At 35.1% G+C, this 22713-nt stretch overlaps 1 protein-coding gene across 2 annotated transcripts in view; it reads left to right on the top strand.

Moving 5' to 3' along the window:
* Nucleotides 1-22713, top strand: part of LOC125074069 (serine/threonine-protein kinase Genghis Khan) — a 40217-nt gene that overhangs the window by 6315 nt on the left and 11189 nt on the right. Inside the window, exons 3-32 of one of the 2 annotated variants that reach the window (XM_047685294.1) lie at nucleotides 2136-2315; nucleotides 3251-3372; nucleotides 3667-3768; nucleotides 4168-4272; nucleotides 4635-4783; nucleotides 5198-5291; nucleotides 5803-5859; nucleotides 5943-5997; nucleotides 6223-6353; nucleotides 6504-6590; nucleotides 6808-6929; nucleotides 7294-7444; nucleotides 7761-7869; nucleotides 8106-8215; nucleotides 8586-8717; nucleotides 9310-9423; nucleotides 9671-9805; nucleotides 9917-10027; nucleotides 10461-10574; nucleotides 10854-10967; nucleotides 11357-11461; nucleotides 11662-11764; nucleotides 12196-12406; nucleotides 12856-12974; nucleotides 19056-19162; nucleotides 20792-20842; nucleotides 21210-21329; nucleotides 21824-21940; nucleotides 22011-22181; nucleotides 22528-22622. In XM_047685294.1, the coding sequence (XP_047541250.1) occupies nucleotides 2136-2315; nucleotides 3251-3372; nucleotides 3667-3768; nucleotides 4168-4272; nucleotides 4635-4783; nucleotides 5198-5291; nucleotides 5803-5859; nucleotides 5943-5997; nucleotides 6223-6353; nucleotides 6504-6590; nucleotides 6808-6929; nucleotides 7294-7444; nucleotides 7761-7869; nucleotides 8106-8215; nucleotides 8586-8717; nucleotides 9310-9423; nucleotides 9671-9805; nucleotides 9917-10027; nucleotides 10461-10574; nucleotides 10854-10967; nucleotides 11357-11461; nucleotides 11662-11764; nucleotides 12196-12406; nucleotides 12856-12974; nucleotides 19056-19162; nucleotides 20792-20842; nucleotides 21210-21329; nucleotides 21824-21940; nucleotides 22011-22181; nucleotides 22528-22622 (3493 nt within the window). The remainder of the gene's footprint in view (nucleotides 1-2135; nucleotides 2316-3250; nucleotides 3373-3666; nucleotides 3769-4167; nucleotides 4273-4634; nucleotides 4784-5197; nucleotides 5292-5802; nucleotides 5860-5942; nucleotides 5998-6222; nucleotides 6354-6503; nucleotides 6591-6807; nucleotides 6930-7293; nucleotides 7445-7760; nucleotides 7870-8105; nucleotides 8216-8585; nucleotides 8718-9309; nucleotides 9424-9670; nucleotides 9806-9916; nucleotides 10028-10460; nucleotides 10575-10853; nucleotides 10968-11356; nucleotides 11462-11661; nucleotides 11765-12195; nucleotides 12407-12855; nucleotides 12975-19055; nucleotides 19163-20791; nucleotides 20843-21209; nucleotides 21330-21823; nucleotides 21941-22010; nucleotides 22182-22527; nucleotides 22623-22713) is intronic. The other variant, XM_047685295.1, reaches the window with a different exon arrangement.

Raw genomic sequence — 22713 nt, forward strand, 5'->3', positions numbered from 1 at the left:
ATCACATGACAATTCTGTATCAAAAAATCAGAATCAATATATACTTTATTCAAGCAGACTTTTTTATCGTCATTTAACAAATATAACTATTAAATAAAGCTACCACCGGTTCGGAATGTAGATTCTACCGAGAATAACCGGCAGGAAACTCAGTAGTTACTCTTATTAAACATCTAAAAATACAGTCATGTTAGTTAAATACAATTATATATGTATTTTATTTATCCTGCCTGGAGGTCAACAAGCATTAACTTCACGCTTTTTTATCATCTATATAGGTAATCATAGGTTAAGATTCACATGTTGTAACCACTGGGCTATCTCAGCTCAATAGTGCAATAAAACTGTTTATACTATATGTTCTGTTAGAACAGCGCTTTTTTATTAGAGACATAGTTAACAACATTTAAATAATACTCTTTTCCAACCACAAGAGGACAAAAGTTAAATAAACAACATTTGACATCGAAATAAAGCGATATCACTGGTCGAGATCTTTAATAAATAATAATCTATTACTTTCATTGTGGATTTGGGAAAAAAATTGCGTTTTGAATGTCGACGAAGCTGTTATCGGATCTTTGAAAAACAATTAAAGTGGATATAAGTAGTTAAGTGGAATAGTTTTGTATTCTAAATAAATATATATTAATCAAGAACTCTTAGTAATGCACAGTATAGCTAAGTTATATTAGCAAATCGTATGAATTAAATAAATCTAAGGTTTGTTTAACTTTTTTCCTACTTCAATTGGAATAGATGATGATGCTTGTGTCCAATGGTTGTAGTCAAACTTTGATGACAGAATACTCGAGATCTACGTCCATTTCGAGTTTTTACACAATACCTCGACTGTATGTACAGTTCATTATAATCGTTGACGTAATTAGCGATTTTGAATAATAAATTCTAATGAAACTAATATTTAAATTTTGTTGCAATAGCTGAAATTAAATCGGTTAATTATTAAAATGAATATTTAGAGTTTTAAACAAATATTTTTTTATTAGTTTAACCGTTACAAAATGATTATTATTGTTTACCGGTAAAAGTGTATAACCTTATTATCATTACATTCAGCATTAGATGCGGCTATTGTTAGACGACCAACGATTAAAAATGATTTGTCTTGCTGTAGAATCGAGATGGCCCTTTGTTTCAAACGCTTCAATCCTCAATCCAATGTTAATAATTCATCTAATACTCGGCGGTGAAAGAAAACATCGTGGGGAAATCTGTATGTGTCTAATTTCAATGAATTTCGAAAGTTATCCACCAACCCCCATTGAAGCAGCGTGGTGGAATTAGCTCCTCAAATGGAGAGGAGGTCGTAGCTCAACATTGAGACTTATCTTTTACTTTAATTATACGTTAGATTTCGACTTCCACATTCAAACCTGAGTAGGGACTTGTAAAGTTATTTGTTTTGTCCGTCAATAAAGTCTCAATGGCTTTCCGCCATTCCGCTTTAAGAAGCTTAAACGAACACTCCCTTGTCTTGGAATCATCATTGCTTGAAAGCTATTGGTCTGATCACTAAGGCGAGAGAAGGATAGAAACCACACTATGTTTGCACACAAACGATCGTACTAAAATAATAAATTTAGGCTGATTGAAATCGGTTCATTTTTGGACTTACTACCTTTGACTTTGAATTTGGAGACCGTTTTTAAAACAGATTAGCAATCACGTATATAAAAAAGATATATTCAAAATCTACTCGTTTTATTGCAGACATTTATTTCGTACATCGTACCTTTAAAGGAATGGTTTAAACTTTCATATTATGTTTTCCGAAAACATTTACGGTGATGTCATGTTAAGGTCAAGGTCAAATTTGTTTATTTACTTTACGTTTCATTCGAATCGGCTATCTGTATAATACGATACATCATTATGTATGTATAATAGTATTTTACGATAGGTGCCATTCTATATGTCAATAAACAAACATCTATTTGGTTTAAAGATTCTAAAAAAATAAGTTTAAGTTTTTTATTGCGCTTATTTTGTCAGCAGGGCAAAGGTAATTTCTGAAATGCCAAAAATGATTAATTTTATTATAAAATATTTATCTGTGTTATTGTCAGTTCCTATGTAATATATATATGTTAATTAATTATTCCTGTTATCAGTTCTAGGTATAAAGAGATTAAAGCAGATAGAGACGATGTTCGTCTCGCGACGTCTGCAAGGCCCAAGAACTCAAGGTCTGAGCGTTGAGACGCTCCTGGACATGCTGCTGGTGCTGTACGATGAGTGCTGTAACAGCAGTCTGAGGCGGGAGAAGGCGATAGCTGACTTTATACAATATGGTTAGTTATAATTTACCAACATGAGATATCATTATATGTATATGAGCCCTAAAATCAAATGTCAAATTAAGAAAGCATTTTATTCAGTTGAGTGACTATCAATAATGCTTTAATTGATCTTTGAATGCTTTTAATACCCCCATATCATTCTCTTCAACTGAGCGGAACTTGGGCGTGAGTATGATCGTCCATAAATCACAAAGGGATCACGATTCAACCAACCTACTGAGCTAATGCTTACACTCATGTTGAAACTTGAAAATTTAAAAACATACTTAGCTCGTACGATTTTTTTTGTGGACGCGCTGAAAAGGGCGCGAAGTTTGGCCGAAGCGATTGGTATAAATGTTGATTTTTTATTTGTACAACTAGGAATTGGACCAAGGCTCTACATTTGAAATATGCTCTCCTCGTCTATTACATTTAAAAAACAACTTTGGTACCTTGTTGAGAACTAGAACTAGGCGATTGAGGAATCAGTCGGCATTCAATAAAAATACAGGGAAAGATTAATGTTATCGGACCATATACGGGTGATACAGCGTTGATTGGTCCAAAGTCTCATACCAATATATTTTTGTTTTCATTATTTAATATTGAAGGACATATAAATAATATTATTTGGACCACCTTTGCAGGTGTACGTAGAACAACTCACAAGGTATGTACGGGTGGTACTCATCAGATACTCTACCTCCCAAAAGCAATATTTATCGTTAGTTTTGTTGTTCGGGTTAGAAGGGTGAGCGAGCCAGTGTAACTGCAGGCACAAGGGATATAACATCTTAGCTCCCAAGGTTGGTGGCGCATTGGTGTGATGTAAGGTGGTGGCCAATTACCATCAGACCATCGCCCGTCCTACCTATTACATAATATCTCTTCAGAGTATACATACAAACAAACATGCATTTTGATTTATTAATATTGTATTACAGTTAAACCGGTGGCCACAGCTCTGAAGCGATTACGGTTATCTCGGGACGACTTCGAGCTCGTGAAGGTGATAGGACGAGGTGCCTTCGGGGAGGTTTGCGTCGTTCGAGCGTCTTTTATGCAGGTATGTTGATGAGTTATCCGATGAGAATGTCTTGTCTCTTTCTCTCTCGCAAAATTAAATTCATTCGTTAATAATATATTAAAAAATAATAATAATATTACATAATTATGTGTGATTCATGATTTTTTGCTAGTTATACAAATGACTATAAAATATTGTATTTGTTTTGTTTATAATGCAGAACCGATTTGTTTTAAGATAATGCTATTTAACTGCATTGTCTACAGACTAAACAAAATTAAATGTTTCCTTATGGTATTCCTTTTATTTACTGTATTCTATAATGTTTTTTAGGGCACTGACAGTGGAGCTAATTCAACGGGAACTGCAGTGTCTGCTACAGCGGGGGATAGGGTGTATGCTATGAAGATTTTGAACAAATGGGAAATGCTTAAGGTAGGTTTTTTTTGGTTTTTTATTCATAATTCATCTCGTGTTCAGAGATGAAGGAAAATAAGCGAGGAAACCTGGCTGGTGAATGAGTGAAAGAGAGCACTCACATTGGAACAGTGTGATAGAGTAAGCTAATTTTTTTTCCTCAAACGGACGAAGAAAGCTTTCCCAGCCGTAGGACGTTACTGTGTGCTTGTGGACTGGTACTTTACTTTAAATTGTTCTTATATAGCCGCTAATCTTATATGCTTCTATGATACAGCAATAACTTCAGGGTCCCTTTTTACTTACCAATCAAATCTATCTAGTCGAGATAAGTCAATTAAATTCCTAGTGTAAGGTATAAGGATTATTTTAAGAGCCAACTTGAATAAAGTAGAAAATACTTTGATTCGATTACAGAGAGCAGACACGGCGTGTTTCCAAGAAGAACGGGACGTGCTCGTATTTGGTGATAGGAGATGGATCACGAACTTGCACTACGCTTTTCAGGATGAACATAATTTGGTGAGTTTAATTATCATTCAGGTTTCCACCCGCGGATACAACAAAAACATATCCGAATGATGAGAAGACTTAGGTTTAGTAACCTAAAAGGTAAGGTTTGGCTTAGGTTATGGTCGTACATTTTTTGTGGGAAAATATGTTTTTGATGTATATATCTGAATGTATATTATTCGACGTAAATAGAATAATACTTAATGATCTCTTATTCAAAAAAATATAGACATAGACAAATATATAGTCAGTATATATATTGTTATTTGTCTATTAACTTATCTTTAAAATTGCTATTTTTCTGAGTAAGTCCTGTCGCTCGTGTCATTAAATGATACAATGAATGAGTATGTTCTGTATACATGTCGCAGTACCTGGTGATGGACTACTACTGCGGCGGAGACCTGCTGACCCTGCTGTCCAAGTTCGAGGACCGTCTGCCCGAGGACATGGCGCGCTTCTACATCGCGGAGATGGTGCTCGCCGTGCACAGTGTACACGACCTGCGATATGTGCACCGGTAAGGCCAATATAACATTTTTTTTTATCTTTGCAATGCAGATCGGCAACAGGGCCTGACAGTTAGTTATCATCGCTCATATACAGGCATTGGTGCTGAAAAGATATGTAAGTCACTCCTGAAACGTTAGTACGACCCCAAACACGGTATTTAAGGTATTATATCTGATGTGCCTCTAATGACAGTCTTTCATCCACTCCTTAAACGCAGCAATATGGAATATATAAGTGTGTAATTAATTCACAATTCAATGTAAATAAAATATAAGCAAAATAAATTAAATTGCAATGCAGTATATGCAGTCATACTAAAAAATTAAAAATTACAAACTAAAGATAGATACACCAAAAGCATGGACGGTTGTTTGTTCACTCAATTAACTGTAAAACTGTTAATTTTTATTTATCATTTCAGAGACATTAAACCAGATAATGTGTTGCTTGACGCGAGTGGTCACATACGATTGGCGGATTTCGGGTCCTGTCTGCGATTGGGAGAGGATGGCAAGGTAAACTTTGTTCTTATTATATTTAAACCAAAAACACGTTATTACCAGATTGAATTAATAAATTCTTGACTTGATTAATTTAAATGAGATATACACTGGAGTTATTGGGCCTTGTTGACTTTGTCGGGAGATACCCGAAGAGACGAAGGGGGTTACCGCTTCTTTTTTTATTTGGTATTCCGGCACACTTAGCGTTGGTAAGTCCCATATCCCCCTGCCCCATGTAGGGTAAACTCGTAAATTAGTTTTTCCAGCGTGTTAAAAAATGGTCTTTATCACTTAAACAGTACTTACATAAAAAAAAAATCCAAAGTTACTTTAAAGTATTAATAATAATAATTGTCTTCCGTCGTCGCTTTCGTCCATGTCGGGTTATTCTATCTTGTCGTATTATAAGAGAATGGGAATAAAGAGTATAAGTGCACACGGTGAACTATTCTCTAGGAGTCATTTAGGTGCTTGTGATATAATATTTTTGTTATTCTTGTTTTGTAATGAGCTTTGTTTTTAGGTACAAAGTAATGTAGCCGTTGGAACGCCCGATTATATATCGCCTGAAATTCTAAGGGTGAGTTCACACTATCAATATACTTTTTATCTTTGATATATTTTTAATATAAGTTAACTTAATTAATTAACAATGTTTTACAGGCGATGGAAGATGGTCAAGGGCGCTATGGTCCGGAATGTGATTGGTGGTCACTCGGTAAGTGATATTATATTATACGCCTAATTAGAATAAAGTCAAAACTAGCATAGCATAAACAAGTTTAGTATGTCACCATATGTTTAGATAGAAACTGAAACCATTAATAATTGACTATAATCTGAGGTTTTTTCGCTGATTCCTCTTAGAGTTTTGACTAAAAGCAACCAATGGTAGATGTTCTTAATGAAATAATGATTTTGATTTCTTGTCTTTGACTTGTAGGCGTGTGCATGTACGAGATGCTGTTCGGCGAGACGCCGTTCTACGCGGAGTCGTTGGTGGAGACGTACGGGAAGATCATGAACCACGCGCGCTGCTTCCACTGCCCGCCGCCCGACGACCACGCCGCGCAGGTACGCACGCGCACGCACACGCACATACACGAGCACACATGTATACGCACACGCAAATCGTTAAATACATCATTATACATTATTAATACAAATTCAATATCTTTTTAATTCATATTTTTACTAAATTTAAAAACAAAGTATAAATTACAGGTATCTGAAGAAGCGAAGGATCTCATACGAAGGCTGATATGTTCCTCTGAAACTAGATTAGGTCGAAATGGATTGCAAGATTTCAAGGTAAAAATATTGGTTTATTTTTATATTATTTACAGTCAGTACAGTTCTTTTATAAATTTACTTTTTACACCTATAATCTAATTGATAGTATTATTAAAAATATTGTCAAGAAAACCCCCTAAAACCCCCTCTCCCCTAACATCCTTCAGCATCATATCTCAGTATTTGAAGACAGAGATAGTTTCAGCCCATTCACATGTATAATTTCTCTTTACAGAGTCACCCGTGGTTCGCTGGCTTGGATTGGGACAGTGTGAGGGAGATGCAGGCTCCCTTCGTACCGGACGTGTCCAGCCCAACGGATACGTCGAACTTTGACGTCGACGACACTGACATACGGTTTGTCCTAATCATTATACAGATAATATCATATATTAAAAGAGCTGTAAATTTAATTTAAACCAAGAAAAAAAGCGTTCATCATTTGTTTTGCTAAGAAAATGATAGTGCGGACTTGGACGTCGTATCTGCTGCTTTCCTAATTAAAATATTCATGGGAGCAAATCCCAGGTTGGCCCACTAAAAAATTATTGGATTTTGGAAAAAATCTCAGTAATAGTCCGGAGTATGGAACCTTTTTGATGGTGTCGGGTTTGCCGTCCCATCTGACTAGGAGAGTGAGGGGATAGAGAGTGCACTTGTGTTTGCTCCCACCCTGTGCACTTTGATATGTCCGCCCGTGACCGTATGTCCCCCCCCGCAGGCTGTCGGAGGCGGTGCCGCCGCCGCGCGCGTCCACGGCGTTCTCGGGGCTGCACCTGCCCTTCGTGGGGTTCACGTTCACGGCCGGCTCGCGCCTCTGCGACCTGGGCGCGCCCGCGCCGCTCAGCCCCGCCAAGAACGCCACCAAGCAGGTGCCCACACACACGTACACTTATTCAATCCGATCACCGATCATTCACTGATCAGAGCTCGAACCCACACACTACGCTACAGTCACGTTCGCTGCGGTGTCGTGCGTAGTAGTATTTTTTTAGTCCATTATCTGGTAATCTTCGGCGAGTAACTCTGTAAACCGATTGAAAGTATAAGTTTTTGAAATTAAGATTTACATACACGAGTCGTACAAACGGACAAAAGGTCAGACGATGTTATCTAAATTATATTTTATTAAAATAATAAAGCATATTCTGCATATGAAATGGAATTCACCGTGTCCATTACGCGCAGGCGCCGTCCAACGCGAGCGACCGCGCGGCGCTGGCGGCGCTGGAGCGGGAGAACGCGCTGCTGGCGCAGACCATCGCCGAGCTGCGCGCCGACGGGCCCGCCGGCGACGGTGAGGCGGCCCGCTGCCGGCCGACTGCTTTTATAGCCCATTGATATTCGATAAAACATATCAAATAAAAAAAAACCTAAAATTTTTGCTTCAAAATTACAGTAAATTACCCCCTAAGACTATACTGGGGATACACTTAGCCACAGATTAATAAGCCCTATTCGAATCCATATGAGTTATTTTTTTATCTGCAGCACGACAGTATACTTACTAAAATTACACTTTAAAAATTTCAGACGAAGTAACGCAACTCAAGGAGGAAATATCAGCGCTCTCGCAAAGGAACACCGAAATGGAGACACAATTACGGCGTTTCGAACAACTGAACGCATCAATTGGTTCTCAGGTAAAGTTTTAAAAATATTTTTCTTATTTACATAACTTCTTAGTTAAATTGTTTATAATATATAGTTTTTGGAACGTCAATGTCATCTCACACAGACATTAAATAACATTGCTAGAAATGAGGCTGATATGATATGATTAAAGATAGAGATGAAATATTTAACCGTTTCGAAGTAAATGAAATTATGATGGTGACTGGTATATATCAAAATAGTTTTAATCATCGGCTTCAGCTGCGTTTTAGCGGTCGTAGGTTTTAGTTTTCTTGATACCGAATTTCATCAATTTCGGTTGAGTGGTTTAGCCGTGAAAGCGTAACACACAGACAGACCGAGCTAGTTTTATTATATTGGTATTGTCTTTTTTTAAAGGAAATATCATCATCGCCCCAAGAATTAGCGACACGCGTCAAAGAGCTAGAGATCTTGATTAACGCAATGAATATGGAAAAAGAGGAACTCGTTAAAGATAAGACTGATTCCATCGAAAAGCTACGGTTACAGGTACTTTAAAAATTCTTAAATCATTTCAACCTTTATATATGTATGCTTTTAACTAATCTGCTTTAAAGAGTTTATATATTAATTTGAAGTTCATATGAATATTGCTATCTCTTTCTCGCGAAAACCTATCACTTACTGTTGAAAACTCTCTTTGAGTTGTGGGCTTAAAAATATAGTTATGGTATAGCCCTGCTTAGTTAGTCGAGGTCATGTTCATGTGAATTCGATAGACTTTATTTTCTTAAAGTCAAAGAGTGGATAATATCATTTGTGTATCTATGTAGTCTATTATCAAAGCAAGAGATGTGTCATTTCTCTTCTCATTCTTGTTACAAATAGATAGAAAATCTACAAATAGAGACATAAAAACTAGACTAAAATAAATATATTAAAATATCTTGATGATAAATTAATCATGTTGATTTTTTATCAATTAGTCTTTTTATATTTTAGAACATCTTGTGTTTGATAATATATAGATGAAAAGTATGATCGCGTGTAATTAACTATGTGTGTTTTGTGACTTTTTAAGACCTAAATGAGCTAAGGTCCGTATTATGTGCTAACGAATGCTTAATAATTTTTTCTTTAGGATAAAGAATTAAAAGATGCGGTGACGCAACGAAAGCTCGCCATGACTGAGTACAACGAAGTGACGGATAAATTGTCCGAGTTGAGGCAGCAGAAACAGAAATTATCACGACAGGTTGGTTTTGGGATTTGTCCTGATGATGTATGACTACTGCATTATAGCAAGAAAATGACATCTTTTTCTTATGGAAGTTTTTTCTTTTCGATTTTATAATCGATTATTTGATATTTCAATTGTATTTATATTAAATTTAAAATGGATATGATGTATTCATTTATCGTTGACGAAAAAAGTTAAATAAACTAGCGATACTTATGACATTTGATCTCGAATATTTATTAAGTAATGGTATTTCTTCCAGGTACGCGATAAGGAAGAAGAGCTGGAAGTAGCGATGAGCAAGATCGACGCGCTGCGGCAAGACATCCGGCGAGCGGACAAGGCGCGCCGCGACCTGGAGGCGCGCCTCGACACCGCGCTCGCGGAGGCCACCAAGGTACGAGCGCAAGTAAACTTACTCTGATGGCGTTAAGCATCTATATATTTAGACATAGGTTATTAAACATAGGCCACACAATGAACATGAATATGTATGCACGTATTCCAGGAACGCAAGCTGCGCGAGGAGAGCCTGCGGCTGCAGCGCGTGGAGGCGGGCGAGGCGGGCGGCTCGGCCGCGGACGTCGCTAAGCTGCAGGCTGACATCGAGGCGCTCGAAGTAATGTATCGACCTTACGTTGCGTCGCCTTTTATAAATACCGCAAGAATAATTGTTTATTTAGGCCCGCCCTCGCTTGACGCTCTGGGAGTATGCTTACTGGTGGATGGACAAATAAAGTTCGAGTTAAAATAAGAGCTCGGAAGTGAGTCTATATCAATGACAGGAGGAAAGAGAAATAGACAACTTTGACCTTGAATTGAAATTACATCATTTGTCGATATCTAAATTGATCTATGGTTTTCATTGTGGATTTGGGAATTTAACTGCATTTGGAGTGTCGCCGAAGTTAAATGTTAATGATAAAAAATCGTAGTCGTTTATCTTAACTCGGCTATAGGTTGAGACGAGGTGGTTCTATTTTGGAGACCTTGCAGTTGCAATGATTTAGCTGCTAATGTATCGATACTAATAAAACCCGGCGCGTCTGCAGTCGCAGTACTCGGAGTCGCTGTCGCAGCAGCAGGCGCGCTTCGCGGCCGAGCTGTCGGCGCTGCGCGAGCAGCTGCACGACGCCGACGCGCGCACCGCGCGCCTCAACCGGGAGGTGAGCCCATCGGCCCACCGGCCCACCTGCCCACTGAGCCTACGCGTCATATAACATTCTACAGTAGTTATAAAATATCGACTCGATAAAACGAATATATTCCATCGAATACGATCTTAAACGTACAAGTCATTCAGAAGGTCTTCTACATAATTGACGGACGCACCGACAATTATGTATATAAATATTTATTTAGAGATGTTATTTATTTAATTATTACTCTTTACTTGCTAATGAAACATATTTTAAGGTAACATCTCTATATTTTTACATTTCCAGTTGCAAACGTCGAAGGAGAAGTTAGAAAACCGTCGATTGGAACAGCTGAATGATAGTGAGGACAAACAGATGCTCATCAATGAGAATAGGAAGCTCGCGAAGGATCTCGATGCGGTAAAATATATATTTTATAATTTAGATTTATAAATTACAAACGAAGAGTCGAGATGGCCTAGAGAATAGATCGCCTTAGAAACCAAGATGTCATTTCTTTGGTGCCTATAGTTACACTGCCTCACTTACTTTTATTATTCTATTGCCGGTGGAATTTATGACGAATAGGTGGGACTCACCCAAAGAATCTGATGCTTTACTTTTGTATATAGACATATTATAATGCTAAATCTAATCTGTGTAATATAATTTAAAAGGTAACCTTAACCTATTAGGTGATGTATTTGCCCTCCCATATTCCTAGTATTTAGTATTTATTGTTCCAATAGCCTTTGTTAAGTATTTTTCTTACTATATACCGCACCTGTACCATATTAAATTTCTCATAGATGGCAGATAATGGTAGGAGATGGCAAACCGAGAGGCGACAACTGGAACTGGAGTTAGACGAGCTACGCGCCAAACGTGATTCCATGCAACACTGGGAGACTCAGGTTTGTTGCCCATTGTTAACCCTTTTCATCTATCAGTCGTATAGTAGTTTCTACCCTGAGTATATATATGAGATTTTTGTATTTTTATGATAAGCGAAAAAGAAAACTTAGGAGTGAAGTTTGAACTCTTACGAATATGTCAATTTATGATAAAAGATAATATTAATAAATTAAATGTTCTTTTATAATTTAATAAATAGATTGCTGATATAATTCGCTGGGTGGCTGACGAGAAAGAGGCTCGAGGGTATCTACAGGCCCTCGCTACGAAAATGACCGAAGAATTAGATTATCTTAAGCATGGTACGTTTAATATTTAAACAAACAGTTTTGTTGCAGAGGAATAAGTAAGTGGTTCTTAATGTTTTTTCCAGAATTCCATTGTACATATCAAAATTTTTCATAACTTTTATTATTAATATTGGACTGTTTTCTTTGAAATTAATAAGAAAATGAAATTTATCAATTTTCAAGATTTCAATAACATTGAAAAACTGTTGAAAATTGTTTAAATATACCTTACTGATCATGAGCTGGAGCTCCCGAATATAATAACAGACAGAGCACAAAATTGGACAGTTGATGTTAAGTGCACATTTGCCTTGGAGTCTAAAGTTAAAATCAATAAAAAATACCTATAATCTTGAAGAAATATAAAGGACATATTACTATGAATATACTGATGATATACCAACATCCAATATTGTCACGAGTGACGTCCCCCCCCCCCGCAGCGAGCGCGGGCCGCGGCGCGCCGTCGTCGCCGGCGGGCGCGGGCGGCGCGGGCGGCGCGGGCGCGGGCGGCTGGCGCAACCGCCGCTCGCAGAAGCTGGACAAGATGGAGATCCTCACGCTGCAGTCGTCGCTGCACTCCGAGATCCAGGCCAAGCAGGCCGTGGCCGAGGAGCTCAGCCGCACGCGCGCCGAGCTGCTCGCCAGCCAGAGGTACCCTTTTATCGTACTTGGATTTCTTTAAAGAACATGCCTATATTCTTTTAGTTGTATATCGATTTTCAATCGATTCGCTATCGAGTTTACATATTGGAAAAGAAAACTCATTTCTTAGTCTTATTGTACACAAAAGAATAATGAAATTCAAGTGAACTGAATCGACTAAGAGTGTAAAAAGACAGCTCCATTGCTTTAAACAGTCTCATATAGACAATCTTTGACATGAGATATTAATTACTGCAATGTGTTAATTGAAAGATTGTGGCTTTAATATTTTATTGAGGAAGGTGCTCTATAACTTTGACTTCTCAATGTGCTTAATAGATTTTCGTTTGCTTTATTTTTACGTAACTTTACAATTTTATATTTTGATAACATGCCATCGAGTGAGAAATATTACCTCGCAAAGGCCAATACAAAAACTAATTAGTCATAAACGTCAGGGAACTGATGGAGACCCGACAGCGTCTCGACACGCTCGCTCACGACATGAAGCGCAAGGAACAGCACATACGAGACATACAAGCGAAGCTCGACCAGCCCCATCAACCGTCCAACTCCTGTGAGTATACCGACACCACCACCACAATCGACCACTTACACACTCACATACATGCACTTATTTATTTACATATATTTATTAAAATAAGTAATGTTTATATATTTATATTAAAAAAAAAAAAAAATTAAAATATTTTTTTTCCTACAAAGTTATTAAATTATATAAGTATTTAAAAATACACATTATTTGCATAAATCAGTATTACTTCAAACACATACAATTATATACATATTTCAGATTCTTATCGTCCAAGTTATCTTGGTATAGCAAATACTGTGTTAAAACTATGTACGTATTGTCTGAGCACATAATATATAGATAGATTATAATACGTTTATTTAGTGCACCTTTTCTTTTTGTTTTCGTTACATGTTACCGCACAATCCCATCCAATACACACATACGTGAAATGTATATCCGTGACGTCACGGAAACCAACCAAATGTCAAAATGGAAATGTTGGATCCATCCACAAAGTCCAACGTCGTCCGCGACGAAAAAAACGAAAATAAATTTGTCTATGCCTTGTATGGACTTTAAATTGTGTGTTTTGTTGTCTGTGAAATTTCGAAATTGGAACTGTGATTCGATTCGTCGTGAGCTGTGTCGTTTTGTTACGAAAAATTTAAAATTATCTATATTGTCTATGGGGCCATTTTTGCATTTATTTAAACTTGTGTATTATCTGTGGCATTTTTAACCATCGCGTTGGACGCGTTGCTATTTATTTTTAATTACCTTATTCCTATATTATCGCTTGATGCTGTTACTTTTTATGACAGTTCGAACGTGGTTGAGGCCGTACATACCACTGGTTTTAGGCGTGACGTCATGCATATGGGGTGTTGCCATACTCGTCTACCATCAAATTTATGGCTGACAATTAATGATATAATTATACTGGCCAGTAACATTTTGTTATTTTTTTATTTTATGCATTAGTGCATATTAATTTTATTTATATACAGACTGTATGAGAAATCATATTTGTATTTAATGGCCATGTGTAATAAAAACAATATTTACATGTAAATATTTAAGCAATAATATTTTCATGTATTTTTTCGCACCAATAGGTGTTGATAACATCTAGTCTTCAATAAAATTAGTCTAGTCCTAAAACAATTACCAAAGATATTCATAAAATAATTATTATATTACGCCTCCACCACACGAACTAGTCAAAACTCGAATTCATATATTACGTTTATAATTAATTTTAAAATTGGAACGTTAGTATTTAATCATTTACGAATACTTCGGAATAATTAGAAAGCATCGGTTAATATCGGACACAATCGTGTAGTACTTCACGTAATCGATTAACAAAATATATCCGAATAATACTTGAAATTTTAAATTTATCCCAAACTGAAAAGGATTAATGTCCCCTTTGCTGATCAATCTATTGCAAATGTGAGTGGATCAGCAAATACACAAGTCAATTACGACTAGGATTTTGGACTTATGGAATCACACAGAGCAGATATAACCCCACGTCGTGTTTAGTTTTTCTTATTTTAGATTAATTGTACATATGTACATACCGTCTCGATGTGGTCGGTCATTATCGGAAATACGATATTAGCCGATCTACAATATTTATTCTGAAGTATTGTGATATATATTTAAAAAGCCGGTTCCTATACAAAAATTTTACTAATAGATCGAAGAGAGACATAAATGATATTTACTTCAAAGTTTTATTGTATCTTTTCAATTAAATATATTTATTTGAATGGGTTGAGTTATATATCAGAGAAGAATCATTTTTGTTACACGAACTTTTCATCAATAGCAATATTGAATAATTATTTTAGTAGTGTGTGTTAGTAGGAACATTATGGTTATCCTAAGGCAGCATTGTCTAATATATTCACTTGGTGGTGGTTTTATGAGCAAACCCACCTACGTAGGTATCTCCTACTCATCTGATATTCTACTACTACATATACTAGCAATACTTGGTATTGCTGTTTTCGGTTTTAACCGATGAGTAAACCAAAACATGCTACCAAGGTTGATAGGTCATTGGTGAGGTGAGGATTGGTTGATAATTTTTTCAAACAGCACCAATGTCTATCTTAGGTGATGGTCTCTTACTATTCAGACGTTAGGGCCGGTTTACCTTTATCTCATTTGTTTTTTTTCTCAAAAGTATAGTTTTTCTGTTTTACTTATATTCTTGTTGATACCTCTTGTGGCGACAACAACAAAAGGATCAATATCAAACCGTGCTTACAATTGCTAGGCATGAAAATTATGTACTTAATTAAATTCTTATTTATTTAGTGTTATAAAATTTACAATTTATTGATAAAAGAAGTTATGGGAGATAGTTCGGAGTTCAGAGTCGAAGCAGTATTAAATAAATAAGGACTGTTTACAAAAAAAAAAAAAGAAGTAATTTGTATAGGAACCGTTTGTTAATTATTCAGCAAATTATATGAAAGTGACAGCAGAATGCATATTATTTTAGTTTTAAGTTTTTTGTTACAGTCAGTTTATAGTCAGTTTTATCATTTATAGAATCTCAGTGCATTTTACTTATTTATTTTGTTACCGATGGTACATTTTCTAACAAACGAGACTAAGATTAAAGTTATAAACTAAATTCTATGTCTAATTAATGAAGGAACTAGAAAATTCATAGTATTAATTTGTATTGTAATTATTATATGTATGTTATTGTACAGCCAAGTTCAAGGTTGTACTTTTAATACCATTTTTAAAGAAAGCTTTTATTGAGTTTGGAATTGATTTCTATATTGCATTTGACATCTTTCTTTTCTTTTATTTTTAATTGTACATCATAATACATTGTTTATTATGATGTTATTAATTTATTTTTATTAGTATTAGAAAGATTTTTTCTTTCGTTATTTATATAACTTATTAAGAAAAAATGTACTCATGTTAGTATGGTCGGCAAAAAAATACCCGATATCTCTTTATTAAACACACAATTCAAATAACTTGAACGATTTTATACTAGTATATTTTAAGTAAAAGTAAATCAATCAAATTATATGACGAGTGAGTTAAAACGAGTTTAGACGCCATTTATAAAAGTTGCCTTTATTACAACGATACCTCAGAGGTACTAACAGTATTACCTATATTATATTCCGAAGAGGAGTAAATATAAACAAACAAAAACACATAATATTCCCTTCGATTGGCTACATCGACCAGTGACGTCATACCAATTCAAGGTCAAATGTATTTATTCATCTCTATTCTACCCGTTCCATTGGATTAGACTATATAATATATAGTTTTTATTTTCAAGGAGTCTCGTGTCTTAGAAAATGTTATTATCGTTGCATTATTTAAAAAACGTTTTGTGTTATAATTGACGTGATACATTTACCCTGCATTTAGGTTGTTGTGCCTTTGAGATATTACTCTAAATAACGATATCTAAACTCAATGATTTTTTTTCGTTAATCGTACTCTATAACGATATCGAATACAATAGTTGTTGTATGTCAAATGTTATAAGGATCAAAGTAGCTTATCAATGTGATTTGATATGTGACATTTTAAAATTTGAGTTTTGATTTTGTTTATAAAAATAGATCTAAGGTCGGACGTTTTGTAAATGTGACAATCATGTGTACAGTTTGATGTAAATGTACATAATTTTATATTAAACTTTTGTTGTATTCTCTTGTTATTTATTTTGTTTTTTTTTTTTTTATTTAATGAACGAGATAAAACCTTTAATAGATTTTGTTTTTGAGTCAAAATTGAAAGTTCTTTGTAAATAGTCTATAACAAAGCGATTAAAATTATAAGTTATGCGCAAGCAGCGAGGCAGGGCTCGGCTAAATCGTCGAGCTACTGGAGCGGTAAAGAAGAGAACGGTTCGTGAAATTTTATTAAGTTTAAAAATCATTTTGTTCATAATATACGTCCTATTAGAAGTAGATCGTATGTGACTGTGTATGTCTTTATCTTGTTTATATATCGGTTGGTGAATTTTAAATAAATACGATTACATAAATAACTAATCAAATAAACATACTGTATATATTATACAATGATGAAATAAGTATTTAAATATATATATATATATATTTTTAACATTATCGTTTTTGGATTTAGGCTTAAAAATTGGTATGATTAATTTTTTTTTAAATGTAATAATGATTTATTTATTTATTTTCATATTCACCAATAGATATTGCTCACAATCAAAAGGTTTTCATGGATTTCCTGTCTTTGTGCTGCGTTTTTAGTTAATAACTAGTTTTGTATTCGTTTCATTGTAAGTACGAGCAAGTGTCAAGGAAAATTATAAACACATATTAAACTTTAAATACGCTATCACTGTTTTGTGGGTCTTTGATTATTTTTCATTTTTTTAATTTTATTTGTGAGCTAAATAGTTTTTTTTATTATTATATAATTTGTTTTCCAAATGCTGTTTGTAAATGCATCTCAGTTATGTTAATCGGTAATAAATTGAAAAAAAAAAAACAAGTTGTTAATTGTAAGTCGACTCCGAAACAGTGATGTCACTTAACTATTCGAACAAATTTAAACGTATCAAAACATAATCTTACTTTCATTGTAAATCGCTTCGCTTTTGCTTGAGCTTCTTGCAGTGGCATGGATGTGACAGAATACAGCCGAATATGAATAAATTAATTAAAACAATTTGTAAAATTATAGGGTTCCGTATAGAGATAGATTTTGATAACAAATATCAGGATTGTATAAAAAAGGTTCAGTATCATTTAGATGTTAAATATCGAAATTAATATTTATTTTATTGAATGGTTATTTTACAAGTTCGATTTATGAAAATGTACTTTAAATATTTAATCCAAGTTTGTTTTTTTAGTTTATAAGGAATTATTAATTTATTTCTATAAACAATGATGGTATATGGTATTAATAAGAAATGGGTGCATTGAGCTGACGGTCGTCATATTGCAAGGATAGCTAGCTTGTTAATGTAGCGATCGTACTGTGTGATTGCTTTTTACTGAAAGATTTATACCAATGTTCTTCAAATTATATATACTACAGCTACAGCAGATTTTGTTTCTTGGCTCCCTGGGCCTGTGAAAGATTGCCGCGCCCTCTTCCCTAAACTTAGTCGGAGTCTTAATATGGGCATTTTACATGGTTACAATTGGGTTTCGCTGATGTGTAACATAGGCGAAGGCGAGACTACTTTAAAAAAATCACACCATGTTTTTCTGTGCTCTAAATTTAATCTGTAGGGAACATCCCCGAGCACAGTTTTTGAATAGCGTCACATCTTATAATATTAATTAATCTTTGATAACTCCAAGAAAAAACCTTGAATGCTATGCTAAATAAAGATATTCAATTATGGTATAATTTTTATTGCGGAACCCTAAAAATGAAACAATTGTTTTTTATTTGATTTTGTCAAAAAAAAACTGTACTTTAAATTATAGAATATTGGTTGTAAAATTATTAGTATTGAGAAAATAATATGTCCGTTCATCCCCAGCACATAACGCGCTAAGCGATCTGGTTTTCTTTAACACTTGTTTGTATAAGCACTTAGGTACTAATCTGTTTTAATTGTAAACCCTAGTTTTGTAAACATTCTCAGACGTGGTCGCAACATTCACACACACAACGATTATAATAATATATTAATTATATACATTTAAATAAATTAAGAACATTATTTTCTAATATTATATTAGATTTTTAATATATTTTTGTTGTTTTTGTGTGAGTGTTGGTGTGTGGGCTAAGGTTTTAGTTTGTACAGCCGTCCTGTGCATGTCTTAGTCCCTATTTTGTTCACTAAAATGTACGTAAAGTTGGGTGCAGACATCTGTTAATAATTTAGTATTATAATATAATAATATATATAAATTATTTTTATGAAACGGCAAACACCCGACTATACATATTTTATCGCTATTTTAATATTAATATCATAAAATAGTTTTTAGTAACGTTTTGTGATCGTGGTTTCGGTTGGGATTGGTTTATGTGTTTTTTTTTCTTATCCTTTATTTTTATTTAAATAATAATTTTCGTTTTTTTTTTTTTCCTTTGACTAATTTATGTTTGTATTTTCAGTCCTCGATCGTCCGCCGTCACAGATGAGCTACTTGGAGCAATTCTTGAAGGAAGCGCCAACGGAGAGGCATTATGATAATGTAGCTTCTATGAACAATGAGCAGAAGGTATATTTTTCATTGCACCTTTTTATGAGTCTTGTCACTTCTTTTCTTCACCGATGTATAGTTGTTAAGTACTTTTTACGTTTATAAGAGTAGGTATCGTAATTATATAATTAATTGTGTCTTTGTATTACACTGGGTAGATGTTTATATATATAATTTAAGATAATTTTTATTTAGTTTTTCTGTCTGTGCCTTTTCGAATAGGTATTTCCACATTTGTAGCTAATTTAAGCTTTAGTGTCTCCGTTACATTCAAATTCTCTTCACATTGTTAGTAGTATTGAAAAAAAAAATTTTAGTGTCAACGAACCTTTTTGATGTCTTTTTGACGGAGTGAGTTAACGCCCACTGCTGGGTAATAGCCCCCTCTCTTCTGGTGAGGGCTTGGAGTTTATTCCAACATGTGTCTTCAGTGCGGATTATATTGGATGAAAAGTTTTCCTCGCGATGTTTTACTATAAAGTCGAGCACGACATTTTTTATTAATACGCAAGATTAACTTGAAAACTCGGTGATGCTTGTTCGGATCTGTACGCAACGTCATTCATCACGACTCCAATTTGCGTGACGTCGACGATCGCCTACAAATTTAACTATTGGTCAAATTGGTTGTTATCGCACACCGTAACCGTCACAGTGTAACTGTTACTAACATTTTGGTTATTGGCACATTTTAAATAACTATCATTTTTTTTGTTACATGTTTAATTAAATACGCAATCATAGATGTTCCGATCTGATATTTGACTGAATTTTTCTATACTAATATTATTAATGCCAAAGTAACTCTATCTGTCTGTGTTGCATTTACACGGTTTGATGTTTTTTTTTCGGTATGAACTCCAAGGAAGAATATTTACATATTTTTTTTTACATTAGCAGCCTGTAAATTTCCCACTGTTGGGCCTCCTCTCCCCTGAGGAGAAGGTTTGGAGCATATTCCACTACGGTGCTCCAATGCGGGTTGGTGGAATACAAATGTGGCAGAATTTCGTTGAAATTAGACACATGATATCATATCCTCAAGATATGCTCCTTTTTTAAGCCTGCGAGCGGAGGCGCGGGCTACAATTATATCATCATATGTATATTTGATAAATGATATTCGTTTTAAATATAAATAAGCTTTATTGTTTCGTATTCGATTTAGTATATACGAGAAGCATTCGTATTAAATGAGCTTAACAAAAATGGCATACATATACCAGCGAAATCTCCTATAACTTACTAAATTACCTTCGCCTGTCGAGAACTGCAATGAGTTCTATTAAAGAGCGAATACCTAAAGCAGCTTGCCGGTTCTTCTCTGTAGAATCTACATTCCGAATCTGTGGTTTACGTTTGATACAGTTCTGTAAATGTAAAATAACAATTCAAAAGTGCTTGTTAAAAAAAACCTACTTCAATAAACTTCAATAAACTATGTTCAGTTCGCTTAAAGGTTTGTTCAAGATCACATATGACAACTTTTTTTTTTCAAATATAGAACAGTTCAGAATGTTCAGTCAAATATCCGATCTGCACGCTTTAATATCAAGCTTTTTGTTTTTTTTTTTTTGTTTTTAATAAATAGTATTATATTTTGTTTTGCTAATTTTCGTTACATTATTATCGCTTATTCACGTACAGATGTCGCCGCAATACCGTTACAGAAATGCCCAGTATTATTGCAATGCAAAGGTATACATTTTATTATTTTATTTTATGTTTTTTTTTTAATATCAATATTGTCGCAAGCCCGCTTTTCGTGTGCTAGTATTTTTTTAGTGTTACCATTTTAATTTAATTTAATGTGACCTTTATTGTCTTATTAATTTGTTTTAAAACGACATCACACCAAATTTTTTTTGTACTAATTAATAATAATATAACTAATAACAAAATCATTAAATTATAACATTATCATTATTAACAATCGAACAGTTTGTGTATTCGTGTTAACCATCGTTTTACATAATACGTTCACTCTATATGTATATAATGCTTCTGTGTGGCCTGTCAATCAGTTAATATCGATGTCAACATATCTGTTCGTCCGTACCGCCAGTTGATGTACGGCTCGCAGCAGTCGACGGCGATGAGCGGCTCGGCCGAGTCGCAGGACGAGATGGAGCCGCGCGCCGCCTCGCCCGCCTCCTGCAAGAGCTCGCCCAGCGAGATGTCCACCGTGAGTGCACTCGCGTACTCATTGTATTGTACAACAATGCATTCGCGACGAAATATTGCTTTGCAATCTACAACGCTATGCAATGTAGTACACTGCACAATAATTTATTAACAATATAGGTTTAGAGATCTTTATTTCCAAAAAGACACAAAGTCACTTACATGGAAACAACAAATTCAAGTAATATTAAATGTCGTTCTTAAGATATTATTACAATAACGAGTTGTTTTACTCATTTAATGTATTCAATTCTTAAGTGGGTAGTTTTGTATAATATATTCCGAGAGTTTAGTTGTGAATACATTAAGTAAATGAGTTTACAGATTTTAAAGTAGACGGCAATTTATTATAATACTATATAAAACGCCATATAAAACACATATGTGATTTTTGCTTTATTCGCTTCCCGAATTGTCAAGCCAGTAATTCTAAGATAACTATAATTATATGAATATATCGATATATAAAAAAATTCTTTAAAAATATTGTTACAGTACTCGTTACAAGATCCGACGCTCGGCCCGACCGTGCCCGGAAAGCAGAAGGTTCACCAGTTCCTAGTGAGGACTTTCAGTAGTCCCACAAAGTGCAACCACTGCACGTCGTTAATGGTGAGTGATCAGCCTCCAGCGGGTGGGCGTTTGAGATCGCGCGACTGACTACGACCACCGCCCCCCCCAGATCGGGCTGACGCGGCAGGGCGTGGTGTGCGAGACGTGCGGGCTGGCCGTGCACACGCGCTGCTGCGGGCGCGTGGCGCCGCGCTGCCCGCTGCCGCCCGAGCGCTCGCGCCGCCCGCTCGGCATCGACCCCGCGCGCGGACAGGGCACCGCCTACGAGGGCTACGTCAAGGTGCGACAAACTTAAAAGTCTTCACAGTCAAGCTCGAAGTGTAAAACTTTTTAGGCTTATAAAAATGTCCAACAGGTGAAGTTTATTTATAACTGGTTTTGAGTTCGGTGAATCAAAACTAACTTTATTACTATTTATAATATTTTCTTCCCCTTTACAATAAAAAAATATATAATTCTATAATCAATTGGCGCTGCAGGTAAATATAACAATGATTGACTTCATGGCTCTCTTATACATAGTTTCCTTAGCCGTACGTACATACATACAGACAGACTTCTAAAAATATTCATATACATTATAATCCGTGTAACAAATTAAATAATTATTAATTTTTCCATATAAGGTTCCGAAGCCGGGTGGCGTGAAGAAAGGTTGGATGCGACAGTTCGTCGTGGTTTGCGACTTCAAATTGTTCCTATACGACATATCTCAAGATAGGTAAGTTGAAATTAAATCTTCAAATTGTATATTCTGTAACTGTATTGGAAATTTTATATATGTGTGTGTGTGTGTGTGTGTAAGTCAATGA

This window comes from Vanessa atalanta, chromosome 26 (genome assembly GCF_905147765.1).
Source record: "Vanessa atalanta chromosome 26, ilVanAtal1.2, whole genome shotgun sequence".
In the NCBI taxonomy this organism is placed as follows: domain Eukaryota; kingdom Metazoa; phylum Arthropoda; class Insecta; order Lepidoptera; family Nymphalidae; genus Vanessa; species Vanessa atalanta.